At 41.7% G+C, this 14,990-nt stretch overlaps 1 protein-coding gene across 1 annotated transcript in view; it reads left to right on the top strand.

The window, feature by feature from the left end:
- Nucleotides 1–14,990, top strand: part of CACHD1 (cache domain containing 1) — a 648,022-nt gene that overhangs the window by 305,418 nt on the left and 327,614 nt on the right. Inside the window, exon 3 of the mRNA XM_069641991.1 lies at nt 10,364–10,512. Coding sequence (XP_069498092.1) covers nt 10,364–10,512 — 149 coding nt within the window. The remainder of the gene's footprint in view (nt 1–10,363; nt 10,513–14,990) is intronic.

The raw sequence follows: 14,990 nt of genomic DNA, 5'->3' as shown, positions 1-14,990 counted from the left end.
GTTGAGCCAGGGTCGAGCTCTTGGGCCTAACGAGCCGAGTCTAGCAAAAGGATGCTCAAAACGAGGGGGCCTGTGTCCTGGTCAAAAAAGGGCTGTGCAAGGAAAGGGATTGGGGCAATAAAAGAGGCTAAAGAGATTTGGGCGCAACGGAAGATACTGGGGTGAGACAAGGGGCTAACAAGAGAGGGAAAAGGGCATAACAGTACTGGGGCAACACAATTGGCTAAAGGGTGCTAGGGCAACAAGGGACAAGAACAGGGGGAGCAGGGGGGGGCAAATGAGAGTTTGCTAAGGGCAGCAAGAAATGAATACTACAGTGGGGCTGGCATGGCTGGGGCTTACTGTGGCATGGAATGTTGTACTCACATTAAGGTCAAAGGCAACATGAGTGTTCTTACATGGGGGAGCGCATGTTTCCTTGTTTTGACTTGGGTCTTTATTTTACTGGTGATTAAGGCCAAAGGCAAATTACATATTCTTACATGGGGGGCGCAATATAACATGATGCATGCAACTTAAGTGTTCTTATATGGGGGGGCGGATTTGTGTTATGATATACTACATAGAACATATTTACATCAAATGTATCACCCAGCCGAAGTTTGCACTCATTTAATGAGCTTTATTTATTTATTGAATTTATTGACATAGCCCAAACCCGTATCACAGCGGTGGTACACATTGGTGATCTGGAAAAATGGTACAGTAAAGAGTAAGAGAGGGGTAACGAGGTGCAAAAGCAACATATTAGTACAAGGTCCGTAGAGGAGGGTAGAGATCACGGAGGTCACTTTGAAGTATGAAAGGCAGAGTTGGCCTTGCCAGGATGGGAACCTGCAAATCACACTCTGACAAAAGCATGCGCTCAGCCCGCTGAGCTATCTTGCTGTCAATCCAGCAAGAGCATGATTTCTTTCTGTGGCATTGCAGTTTATTACTGATGTTGAGGCCAAATGCAACATAGTTTTTCTTACATTGGAGTGGGGGCTTTTGTGCTGCCTGCAAAGCTGTTTTTATTTTACTATGGCATGACATTTTATACTGCTGTTAGGGAGCAAATACAACATGGGTGTTCTTATATGTGGAGTGGGGGATTTGTGTAGCCAGCAAAGCTATATTTTCTTACTGTGGCATGTTCCCCCCCCCCCCACTGGCATTAAGGCAAAGCCAACAGGAGTGTGTTCTTACATGGGGATACTGGCATGTATTGGGAGAGCCAGCATGAACATGCTTTGTTATAGTATCCTTACTGGCATTATGGACAAAGCAAACATGAGTATTTTCCTATGTGGGAATAGTGGCATATATAGGTGCACCAGAATGACATGTGTGAGCACAATCAATATGAAAATGCTTTTTTACACTTGCAGAGTACTGGCATATAGTGGGCAAAGGCATTATGAAAATGTGTTTGAAAATGCTCCTCTGCATTGTTGGTGGCTTGCCGCCTAACTTACTTTTTTTGTCTTAGCAAAACCAATTGTATACTGTGTGGCTTTTTACCTAATTTATCATAAAGTGTACTGAAAAGTGCCCTATTTCAACCCATTATTTAAAACCCTTTCTTAAGGAGACAAACCCCCCCGTTGATTGGTTCGCCCCCCTCACTACTGTCACTCCTATGCATTTGGCTGGGGGTAGAACAAGTGCCCTTCCTTCTGTGGGCTCTTCTTAGTATGGGCCCTAATACATTAGCTCCAGGCCCCACTCTTTACAGAATAATGGCCTCTGGTGAGTTCGGGTGAAAGATGGATCTAATGGGCCAGAGGAAGGCGTGATATCTCCGCCTCCTGGGTTTGGGAAAGGGGAGTTGGGACGAGGGGGGTTCAGTAGCGCAATAGGTTTATTGTCCCGTCTTTCAAAACTGCCATCCAGCCTCGCCAAAATGTTGAGGCTGGATCCGCCCCTGTGTGGCACCGGGTGTGCCACCCCAAGATTTCATGTGGCCTCATCAGGCCCCCCCCTATGAAAAATGTCTGGGGGCGCCACTGCCTGTACTCCACAGCATCCACCTTCTTGCGGATTCAACCTTCCCAGGTCTCATTCATCTTAATGAGACCTTCCATTTTCATATTCGACTTCTGGTTCCTCCCCAGCGGAGCATCAAAGTAATTTCTCTCTTTGTTGAGCACTCTCTTGCTCCGTCATTCTTCATCGTCCCACTTTGGTTGGCTTCCAATCATTGAGCAATCGGCATTACTTGCTCACCGCTCTTCTTCTCAGTACTTTTATCAGTTGATTCACCAAGTTGAATGTTGGTGCTAATATTACAATAACATCAGTGGCTTGTCTGATAGACTTTCCGAAGTCTGAATGTTATTTTCTACCCACAAAAAAAGGATTACTTGTCCCCAAAAGTCTCTCCCTGTGAGGTCCTGCATACCACCACCCCTAAGGGGCATGTTGCGAAGCGGGGTGGCATCCCTAGCCTCACAAGGAAAGGCTACCCTTAGGGGAGAAGAGATGCAACCCTGCGATTCGTCACAGAATGCACTGTTTTTTTGACGAATGTCCGTATCATTGTGGATTATAATATCAAACATTCCAACTAATAATCTTTGATCCCAATACGTTTATGCACAAACCTGACCTCACCAACAGTGCCTTTTCTAGCCTACAACAGGAGCGAGTGTTCATTGAAAGTGATATATTTTTATCAGAAGTCTGCTTGTGCCAATGAATATCTAATTCTATATTACGACAGATAGTAACTTGATAACGAAACTGGTGGTAACATTGCCTCCATTCTTTGCAAGAAAACGCCCATCAAATTGGACACACAGATTAGATCTGGCCAGCATCGTAAGCAAGAAATTGAATTAATGCACCACCCGATGCAAATGTGTTTTTTGGCACCACTTCTGAAAACCTACAGAAACTCTAAATACATCCACAAGACACTGACCAGTCCATAGTCTTGCATTTGTCAAAATAAAGTACTACTTAATACTGAAACTACAAGCTAGAACTTCAGGATGGACAAGCAACAGTCGCTATGGACCAGCATCTGTAGGATCACCTATTCAATTAAGGTTATGTAACTAAGCAAATAGTCTGTGGAAACTGGTCGGCGGCGTCATGCATTAAGCAGGACATACCTGCCTCATACTTTGGCACCAATCCTACTGGAGAACATGCACACACTTTAAATGGAGCTGAAACATGAGGCACACCCTTCCTAATACGTTACCTGCTTCAATCCTAAAGCCATCGGAGGACGTGAAGATGGCATCATAAAATGGGAAAGCCACAAATCAAGATGATCAAATTCAGTAGTTGTGAAGTGAATGCTGATACTTCTAATCAATATCCTAACCATGAATTCACTTCCTTTTGGTTCCGCACAAGCCATGGATTGGTCGCCTTCAAGCAACAAAAATCGGCCATAATTCAACCAGGCTTAAGGTCTGAACTTAAAAATGCCACCCTGCGATAACTGGAAAAAACACCACTGGCAAGGGCAACGGTTTGCCTACCCAGCAGTGTGGGCACTTGGTGTACTGTGTAGTTGTGGATCAGGGGCACACATCAGGGGCATGGTTCGGCTGGTATTGCAATTCTGCATTAGCACTACTGACGATAAACTGGAAATGGTAAGTAGCGCTAGTGGTAAAACCTATCACCGACATCACATGATTTCTGAGTAAAAGAAATTCTGACTGAGGTCAGTTTTTGAGACCGGGAATAGCGCCTCAGAAGTATTCACCATTCCCATCTGAACGGACACAAAGTGATTTAGATTGCAGGTAGAGGCAGCTAGTTTTGATTCTTACCAGGTTTAGGATCAGCTTGTATCCGGTGGGAACTGCTACCGTTTTAGCCATTACTTGCTCCTGTAATGAGTATTGGCAGTGATAATACTTTCACAACCAGTAGTAATATTGCCATTGGCGGTAATTTTGGAGCAGTTTTCTTACTGTAATTGGCAGTATCTATGATTTGTACAGCACAAACCTAGCTGGGAGCCATTTGAGCACTGTAAATGAGGCCCCTAGAGGTTTACTAGTAACAATTCTGGGGCAGCAGATGAGCTGGGATGCCTAGATAAAACATGAATTCGGGGAGTACAAGAAGGTGAGACTTGGGCCAAGAGGGTTAATAAGCGAGATGTTCATTTAAAATAAGGTCTTCTAGTCCTTCCTGGAGTGTAGCATGGCAGGTGGGGGAGGATTCTGGGGGGGGGGCAGTGTGAGGGAAGTCTTACCTCTGCTGGTAAATACCACTAATAATGTAAGTGGTCTCATACAGTGCGTCTGCCAAATGGTGGTATTGATGGTTGCAGGTCGGAAGTACATGATTCCGGAGTGCCAATCTGCTGTCTCTATTTGTTTGTCTGAAAAACCTGGGAGTATGTTAGCTAAAGGGAAAAGCCCAGGATCTGTTCCACCCCAGTGCTTTGGGGTCTAGTTGATGTGGATGTGGGCAAGCTCTTAGTTGTGGCTTGTTTAGTGATGACGTTCTAATGGTAAAGCCTGTGCTGGTTGTGGGCAAGCTGGGTGGTTGTGTGTAGTGTAAGGTGGTATGAGATCAAGTGGAGATGGTTAGTCAGGGTAATGGAGGATTAAGTCTGTACAAGACGAAAAAACCTGCAACCCTGCACTGGCCTCTTAAATACAGGTCCCATTTCATGTAGTCTGTCGATGCCCCCAAGATTCTGAAACATCCTCCCTGTCAACATCAGACTTACCCTGATCTGCTGTTAAGGAAGGAGCTCAAGACCCTACTCTTCAAGGAATGGCTGTTCCCTAACCCCTAGGTCTACACCCTCCTCTCTGCCACCGATTCCTAACCTGATTTATTTATAGCATTTGTGTAATGGCCAAACCTGGAGGTATATAAGCGTTTTGTACATAGATGGTAGTGAGCAAGCAAAAGCAGTAGTATTTAAGCGACATTAATCATATTTGTTAAACAGCCAGGTTTTTACAACTCTTTTGAAGGATGGGTAGGAGCGTTTGTTTCTGATGTTGGCTGGTAGGGATTTCCAAAGGGAGGGAGCTGTGACACAGAAGCTTACACCTCCGGCACTGGACGTTTGCTTGTAGATCCCTTGCTGATAAATTGATCACCTCCTCCACACCCCTCTTAGCTCCCCACACCCTTGTGTCTCTGCTCCCCTCACCACATTGTTCCTTTTTCTCTTGTTGGCTCTCTCCTTTTTCGCTCTCTCCTTTTTCGCTCTTCTTTCTTTGTCTTTTTCTAATGGATTGTGTCCTCTGACGTATTCCTCATCTTTTATGTATATCCGATATCCTGCTTGCAGCTTCAGCAACTTTTCAACAAGAGAGGGCGCCATGCTTTGTCGTCTGAGGGTCCCTCTGCAGCGTCCATTCCGCTCTCGACCCTGAAGTTGACACTGGTATAAGTAGCATGCATCGCGCCCGTTGCTCCAGTTCTGTATTTCCGTACAGCACGGTTTGTTACCCTCAGCTATGTATCTACTGCATTATCGAGTTTTTTTGAGATGTCGAACCCAAAGACAGTTTAAGAGGGGTTCGGATTGTGCCAGATGTCCATCATGGATCAACACTGAATAGGCTTCTGGTGTTTCAGAGTTTGAGACTAGTCATGACCATAAAGGCCTTGAAGGAGAGGAAGAGGAAACTTGCCCTAGGTAGGACCTTGTCCAATTCCTCTTCCACTAAGTGCAGCAAACCTTCTAAGCACTCTGTCGACTTCCCACTACTCGACATCTCATAAGAAGTCTGAGAAGCAACGCATTTGATCCCGATCGTCAGGCAATAGAAAACGGGTACGTTTTCTGAGTAAGTTGGCTTCTAAGGACAAATTATAGGAATTTTGCCTCAAAATGTCAAGTGTTCATGAAGGTGGCATCATCCACCCCTACTGGTGAACCGAAGAAGGCTTCCCACCACATTGCGCTTTATGAGGCCGACAGGCAATGGTCGAAATATTCTGCTAGTGCACCCAATAAGCCAGGCAGTAAATCCTGTAGCCTCCCTCAAAAGGTGTAGAGTGATTCGACTCCTCGAATCAAGTAGAAGCAATCTTCATCCTCTTCTGCACTGTCGAAAGTATCGGCAAGGTGTCATTGAGGAAGGAATAGGCCTGTGGCTGAATATGTGAAGGATTATCTTACATAGAACCCTGATAAGGGCCCTCCAACGGATCTAATTCTGCCTTTCCATACAACATTAAAGAACAGGGTCCTGGAGAACTGGCAAAAGCCTGATACTTCTCCAGCAGTGAACACAGACTTGGCTAGGAAGTACAGGCCTTCTGCAAAAGACAGAATCCCTGTCTGGTTATGCAACTCCGGAAAGTTTGGTTGTTCAGGCGGCCACATCATAAATTAGATTCACTTGACCTGACAGGAATGAACAAAGAATTTTCCCTCACATAGTTTCTATGGGCAGAGGGAGAATGACAGTTGCTCAATATTTCTTGATACATCCTTAACTCTTTGATTTGGTTAAGTGCTTTTTACTAGTATAAGTTACGTAAGGCATTTTTCAGAAATGGTCAATGGAGTTATACTTACGTAAATGAAAAGATAATGAATATATGCTTTTGTGTATAGCAAGATCTGATTAATCACATTGAGGCACTCTTGTAACGATATGTGAACAGTTGCACACCAGACTAGTATGAGCATTGCAGATTCCTTTACGTACCATGAATGATATTGAGCTAGTTCCAAACATTACTACATCATCGGGACCTTTTCATTAATAACTACGCAATGATCAGAGTGTCTGTCTGGATATCTAAAATGTGTACAATCTTAAATTTCTTTTTATTTAAAATCCTACTTTGAATTTAGTCCTCGATGGTCATTCCACCGAGGCTGACTCGATCTGCTCACTCACCAATTGGTGCCATGAGCATTGCAAGATACTTTTCCTTGGACTATAGAGACACCCTTATTATTGGATTAGAGCAGAGATGCATCTGTTCCTATGAGCATGTTTGCTGATGCCAGGCAAAGGTTGACTTAATATCACTTTCTAATGTGATTTTAACAATATAAGGAATTATCGTTTCCTCTTTTGTGAACTCAGAACATAATAAGAGGTCACCTATTTTGAACATACCAAAATATGGTTGCAATCTTTATGCTGAATGTTTCTCAAACTGTGATAACATTGCAGACTGTCTGAACACATACGCTCTAGTGTACCTCTGGACAGCTATATTGGGGTTGTTAAATTATCAACCGTGATCGCAACATAGACTGGAGGTACTTCTACTACAATAGGGAATACCTGTAAAGATGGTCGATATCTGGAATTTAATGTTAACACTTTCCCAAGCTTTGAATAAGTTCAAATCCCGAATTCCCAATTAAAAAAAATCATACCAAATTTGTCTGAACACATTCAGAGAGCAACATTTACTATCATTATATAAGATGTGTTTACAGAGATAGCTGTGGACAAGAAGTCTTGAAAACCGTTCACCACACCCATCATTTTGATCCCAGTTGTTGAGTGGGCCTTCCTTATTTTTGATGCAAGATTCATGTAACTGTGCCAATACACACATTGGGGATGAAGAAAGACACATTTTAAGAGTCATTTATAGAGACGCCTCTCTGTGAACCCTGAACGGTGAACAATTGAAAGACTGTTTATTTATTGTGCGCACCGGACCCAGAGGTAGCGGGACGCAGGTGAAAAGAGTACGTACAGCTTAGTTACAGGGGTTACAGAGCAAAGGTAGGAACAGTTTCCTCAGTGTTACAGGATGAGGGTACAAACAGTATAGAGGCATGCATATGTAGACAACATGTCATAATTAACAAACATTTACATATTGGCATATCTATATCAAAAATACAGTATATGCAGGCAGGGGCTAAGTGAGTGCAGTAGAGGAGTGTGGGTTACACGGCCATCTCAGTCCTAGATGGTGAGTTTACCTATTTAGTATTTCTTGACTGACATATATTTTTGGGTGACATTATTGTTGCACAATACCATTGATGGCTTTATAGCACTTTGTATTATTCTCATACCAGATCCATATTAGACCTCACGTCTACCTTTAGCGGAGCCCTTTCTCATATTATACAAAGCTAACTAAGCTTTTCTTTATTATAACCTCTTGGACAAGTGGTAAGCTTTTAGCTTATATGGTATACCTTCAGATCGAACATTGTCTATAATTCAGAATATATTAATAAATCCACCACCTCTTTTGATATTTTTAGGAATAGGTGTTGTTTTAACAACAGAACTAGTTACCCATCCCAAGAGAAGGGATCTTGCGAATCAGAAATTCTTAAATCAGTAAGGTGTATGAACATTGAATACCATATGAGATTGTAAATATAATAAGAGACAATTGTTAAACTCTAAATCCAAACTTGATCCTTTACTTACTCTTAAGGGTTATCGTGAATTTTGAAGAAAGCACTACTTGAAATTTGCTCCTGAGATAGGGTTTTACCTGAAAGGAGTTGAGCTCCTGTTTTTAATGTTTATTAATAAGGAATTTGCATGAAGATTTGTGTTCACATTTCATAATTATGAACATACATTGTTTAAAATATAGTTTAATTGTTGATGGACTTTGTTCAGTATTGACTTGAGTATTGATTTTATTATGGGGTAGATATTCAGTGTGCAGGGGACAGGAGTATTCAATACTAAAAACACTGTATTTGTTATCTCATTACTGTGGAAGTTTTTTGTGTCAGAGGTGCATTTTCCTCCCCTGCACCTAAAATTTAGAATGTTCTAAAATTCTTATAAACTTTACTTCATAGGTGTGCACACTATATTGTGGTTCTTGCTGAGTGATATTGCCCGGATTAGGTCTCGGACATGATTCTAAAACCATGGTGCAAATTGCTGGAGAAGAGCTTGAGATTGACCTTCCTGTAAAAAAATGGATTCTACCAGCATCCGATTTGTTCTTCCACCCGCCTAATAACTAGACATTGCACTACTCCTTGCTCTGGTCACTTCAACATCACGACTGCATTGAAGTCTGTCTTATAGCTTTCAATATGGCAAAGTGGTCTCTCTACTTGTTACACCTACCCTTCTATAACTGTAATCTGATATATTACGGAAATGTTTACATCTGTCCAATCATTTGCGAAATAGAAATTACTTGTACCTGGTCTGGCGATATAAGAGAAATGTGAGTAGATTCTTGGTGTCGGGCCCAACTCTCTGGAAAACCCTTTCTTAAATAACACATGGGCTTTGAAGACTGGTCCTTCTCTCCTATATCCATGACAACCCTAATCCTTTGGGTCTGCTGTTCTTTACCTTGCCGTGCTGAATGTTGATTGTAGTTACATATTGGCATTGCTGAATTATTTTGATCAAATGCCTAAGGCTAATGCAGTGCAGTAGGTTTACTGTCCTTCTAGCTCACACAAGACACAGAATGTATCCCCAAAACATGCCCTGTAAAGTGCAGACTTGTAAACATCTATCTCATTACGTTCTTCGTCCTGATTGACGTGTACCTTCCTTCTTTCTTGCCCCTGTGCGCCAAGGCTTTCGAAAGGTGAATGGCATGTAAATAAAGGGATTAATATGGTGGAGACAAATCATTAACATCTAAATGATTAAGTACATATATAATTAAGGATTGTTGGACATTCTGTTAGTGACTCATAAAACATGACTCTTTATTATTTAGTGGAGTCACCGGGTTAGCCCTAATCCCAAGTATTCCTTTGCATCAGTCTTTCCTTCAGCCAACAGTTTGGACAAATTGCAACTTTTTTCTTCGAGCCATCCTGTATTCCTTCTCCATCATATGCCTGGCTATTATTTTCAAAGCCTTTCAGGTGGACATACCATCTGATCCGTCATATGACAAAATGGTTCTACGTTTTTTTTAAACAAATGTGCTGAATGTATAATTAACAAGTTTAGCGTCCCTTCTAGTGCCTTATTCAAAGGAGATTCCGGAGAGCGAATTATATGTTTTAATTTTTAAAGTATTCTTTGTAATGGCAGACATTGTAGAGCTCCTCCCAAGTGGCCTTGTCATTTGTAGTTGTAACCAGCTTTGCAACGAAACCTGAAGTTGTTTCATGGTTCCGTAATGAGGTAAGCTTCCAATTTGAAAATAGTTGAACATCCAGGATTTACCCAATATGCTGTAATGCACTCTTGAACTGACATGATAGATCTGTTTAAACTTTGTTGAATGCAAATCTCGCTGCTTTATGGGTCTATAAGGATCCCTGTTGTAGGACTTGGATGTGTTTAATGACCCTGAATTAATGGTTCTTAATGCACACTTTAAAAATCAGATTAAGCTCTACACAGTTTTCAGGTTTATATCAATTTTTTGAATGGCATTGTCGAATAAAAAGTGTTATGCTGGAAATGTCAATCGTTCTCATTAACCCACCATGTGCAATTGTTTCCAGCTGGCGAAAAAGATCCGTGAGAAGTTTAACCGCTACTTGGATGTGGTGACTCGCAATAAGCAGGTGGTTGAAGCTTCCTATACGGCACATCTCACTTCCCCGCTGACTGCAATCCAGGACTGCTGCACGATTCCCCCATCCATGATGGAGTAAGTGTTCCTTCACATCTCTTTCGCATGGCTTCTGGACAAAAGGGAGGATAGCGGGCATGGAGGTTGTAATTGTTTTCAACGGGGCAGGTAATCATTAAGAGGAACAGATGACATTTGCTGATAGTGCCTTACTTTGGGAACTTAGATACTTGCAAGATGCATGATGGCATTTTGATGTTGTAGGATACCTGGGATATTTGTGATATTTGTGACACTGGACACCAGGCTTGGTTAAATTCACATGAGCTGATCCTTTTCAGAATGCTTACCACAAAGATTTTTATTTTTTTGTTGAAATGTTTGCCATCATCCAACCGCTTCTGAATATTGTTAGTTTCTCCCATTAACCAGGAGAGTTTTGCATGGTTTAGTCATTATGACCCCATCCTTTACTTTAAAAGGGCTAGTTATAGTGGGTGGTGTCAAGTGATGCCCAAACCCAATTGGAAGATGTTTTGGAATCGTTATTGTGGATGGTGGTAGTTGGTGCATGTTATGGGTAAAGAGAATTGTGAACATGTCTTTACATTAGTTAGAGTTTAACTACTTCCATTTTCACAATCAATATCTTCAAAAGGAAGGGACCTTAAATGTGCCATAATATGGAGCCGCTGTGCATTGGACTATACAAGAAGTTTAGGCTTGTTAAGCCCAATGTTATTTCTTTTCGCATCTTTCTGTGCCCTATTCTCAATTGTAGGTTTTTGCATTGTGCAAATGCACCTAGTAAGGAAATAAAATAATTGTATTCCAGTGTTTCGGTTTAAATTATGCTAGTCCTATTAAAGGCTCTCCATAGCACTTGCCTTCTATATTGAGGCAGGCCACTGAACCAAGTGGTAACAACTTTATAATGTGTTAGTTATGGCATAAAAAGCACAATGCTAATGTCTCTATTTTCACCACGGATGGCCCTTTATAGAGTACGTAGTTATTCATTTCAAGTTGTGGCAAAGCCCAGCAAGAATCCTGAAGATCGACCACCACCCCTTTGAGGCCCCTCTTAGCCGAAACTCATGTTGGCCATGATCGAAAGTGCTATTGTGCACGAGTACTATTTGTTTGTTAATTGATTTATCCTGATATTGCAACTTCATTAGAAAATGTGTGTTTTATATTTTGAACTCTGATTGTCCAGGATTCTAAGTGACCTTGCATGAAAGTGTTCCTCTAAAATGGACTCCTTACTGTTGCAAAATGTTTAGTCTCGGAGTGTATCAGTGTTGGCGGAAATTAATGTGTTTCAACAAGCTTTAATCTAATCCTGCCATGCTTTTTGTGCTAGGGTCCATTTAACCCAAGCGTGGGTGCTATGACTCTGACAAGGAATTGGCGCTTTATCACTACAGTGATGATTCGGCACAATATAAAAGCACAATGTAAAAACATAGTAATATAACACTCGTATCAACCCTAATGTTGTACTGTCATGTAATAAACGCAGCACCCCTGAACTGGAACCTTTACTTTGTAGCAGCTACACTCTGGCAATGTATTTTAAGACTAGAACACTATTCCTTCTCTTCAATGAGTTTCTGCCTTGCAACCTATACTAGAATGTGTCAACAGATCCGGAGCTGTCCTTCCTAAACTATGTTCTTCAACTACATTCACCGTTCTCACTCTAGTCTAGACCAGACGCATGTGGCATTCAGTCTTGGCAGTCCTGAATGACTTTTTGGGAGTTTGCTTCATGGAAAAATGTGACGGGTAATTCTTGGTCAAAAAAGCCACCACTGTTTAACTGGGTGTCTAAAGTTCATGCGGCCAAATAGATACCTATTGCTCCTCTTAAGTGCTTCAAATAAGCAGTCTGTTTTGAGTCCAGACACATTTAAAACATACCTTGCTTCAATCCTGATCTGTGGTGCATTTTACTGAGTCCACATGCACCCAGGCTATCCTAAAACATTAATTTCCCCTTCGACATCACTCTATCGGTATGTCTGACATTTCAACTGTGCTCCCTCTATCTTCTTCCCACTCCCTTATCCTCCGATGGCTAAGGTCTGGGTACACTAGGCAGCGGCACAATAAGTGGTACTTTAGACCAGCCAGGTGCTCTGAAACAACAACCCTGCTGATTTGATGCAGTATTAACGCATCGTAACAAAATATAGACCTTTAAAAAGACTTCAGTTCCCTCACCAAGGTGAGCTGAAATATTTCTACAATAACCATGCTTAATACACGACATTGCATATTCTTACATTGGCAGTTACCGGCATGTTGCGGCAAAGCCATTCCAGGAGTTTACTTGCTGGGGCAATTTATGAGGAATGCCCTTATAAGGGCAAATCCTGGCAATGTTTGGGCACTGCTGTCACTATTGTGTTCTTACTGGGTCAATCCTGGCCTTTTTTTGTATATCTCCAAAATGTTCCAACTAACAGCCGTTTTTCTGCACTTTTTCTGGTTTCCATTTGCCCTCTTCTTTTTTATTTGTTTATTTTTTGGATAACTTACTGTCTGATGGGGAGACATTTCGCCTGATATGGAATAATAAATAGCAATTCAAAAAGAAAAATATTTATGAAATTACTGGGGGCCTATTAGTGACATTTCTGCCTTGATTTAAATATTGTCTGGAATTTTGCACATAGTTTTCTTGAGTTCAGCATGTGATTTATCATTCCTGTTAATGCTAATTTACTTTCTTGATATTAAAAAGAGAATATCACAAACGTTAATTTCATTGTTCTATTACCCTCAGTACTCCAGGGAACTTGTTTTGTAATGGATGTTTATTTCCTAGTTTCTGACTGGTCCTCATTTCTGTTGGGGCAAGTCCCCCTTGTTGCTTCCAATGAAGCTGGACAAGAAGTGATTCATATTTTTGATTTTCTGTGGAGAAAGTTAAATTGCTCCCTTCCCTCTATTGATCGCTTATACACATCCCCCTTTCCTTCCTCACTTTTGTTGTATATATTGTGATTTCCCATCATATATTTGTAAAAACGTAAATGCTCTTTGACCTACACTGCTCTCCAAGCCATAGTTCCTTGTCAGGTGACATGTTTTCTACAGCTTCACAAGGGATTGAAAGACAAGCTGCATAGTTAATCCAGGTGTGTTGCAAAATATAGTACGAGCATTCCCCTGCCCCACTCCACCCGTTGGCTATAGATGAGAACGTTTCATGGGTTTCATTTTTAACTCTCCCTGGGGTATATTTGTTTTACATTGACCTTTCCCAAGCTTTTTTCATTTAATTTCCTGCTCCATAGCCGGCTTCTGAACATTCTTGAAAACCGAGTGTAAACGTATTTCATGTTAATTGAACCACAATTCTTGCATGACAATAGCCATGCACGGATTATATTTCCACAGTTGTTGGACTAGTAGTAACATTAGGTTATGGAAAAGAAAAAATAAATCGGTCATAACTATATTTCAGAAGTATTCTGACTGATTTCCCCTTGCCAAACTAGTGCTTAAAGAAATCTCAATTTCTCTTAAACTAATTGACGTGTGTTGGATTCATCTTGAAAATAGGATTATTGGGTAAAAAATAGGGCAATGAAGTGGCCTTGTGCTCTTCATTGGGATATAACACTCAATTTCGTCCCCCTCTGGTAGGCTCACTCTGTATCGCCATGGCAACCAAAAATCACCCTGCTGCCCTCTTTTAACAGGAGGTGATAACTGCAGCCCAGGCAGAAAAGTAAGAAAAGGCTTATGTAGATGGCCTCATCCCTGTTGAAAAGGTAGCAGCAGCCTCGGGCACCATTGTATCCATACCAGGTATAGCCGCTAGTAGTCGAGAACATCTAGGCAGCCTAGACCAAAGCATTTAACACTGACCAGCTACCGTCATTTGAATGTTCCTGTCGTTCCATCCAACTTTACTGTATAAAGAACCTATCTGTTCAGATTGAGGGAGTAAGATGTTGTTTGTGCAGCTCTCCATTGCCATAGCTCAGCTCGGCTCAGCACTGAGCCTTTTCTCCAGAATAAGCTGGCTTGAGGTAAGAAGTCTGAAATGTCCTCTTTCGTTTGGACTGGCAACCGTCCTTGGACCGAGGGGGAATCAAACCATAGATTTAACCTGGAACCAGCTTAGCTTTGATAGTAGTACTGGGATCCCCACTCTCTCCATCTGAGAAAACACTGCTGGGTTGTTCTCCTTTACACTGCAATGGAAATAACCTGTGTGGCAGAATCAACATGAGTCTAGACTTCCTCATTGTCGGCATCCAGTAGGCAGGCAAACGCGTTGCAGTGTCTGCATGGCGCTAGTTGGCAATGTACCTAATTAGCACTGTACAAAACACCTCAACTATTCCCTTCCACTGTAAGGTAACCTCTTGAGCAGACCAGAGAGTTCAGTTAATGGGACACAACGGTCCAATGAACTCATTTAATTTACATGTTTATATCGTTTGCATGCAAACACGGTAACGGACAATATTATAGTTTTGTCGACAAAATTGTCAAGCAGAGAGTTCTAGAGTTAAGGGTACGGCGGGAGATAT

Source organism: Ambystoma mexicanum, chromosome 1q (assembly GCF_040938575.1).
Source record: "Ambystoma mexicanum isolate Mex_15411 chromosome 1q, UKY_AmexF1_1, whole genome shotgun sequence".
Classification (NCBI taxonomy): domain Eukaryota; kingdom Metazoa; phylum Chordata; class Amphibia; order Caudata; family Ambystomatidae; genus Ambystoma; species Ambystoma mexicanum.
This window is presented reverse-complemented; position numbering and strand designations above follow the sequence as displayed.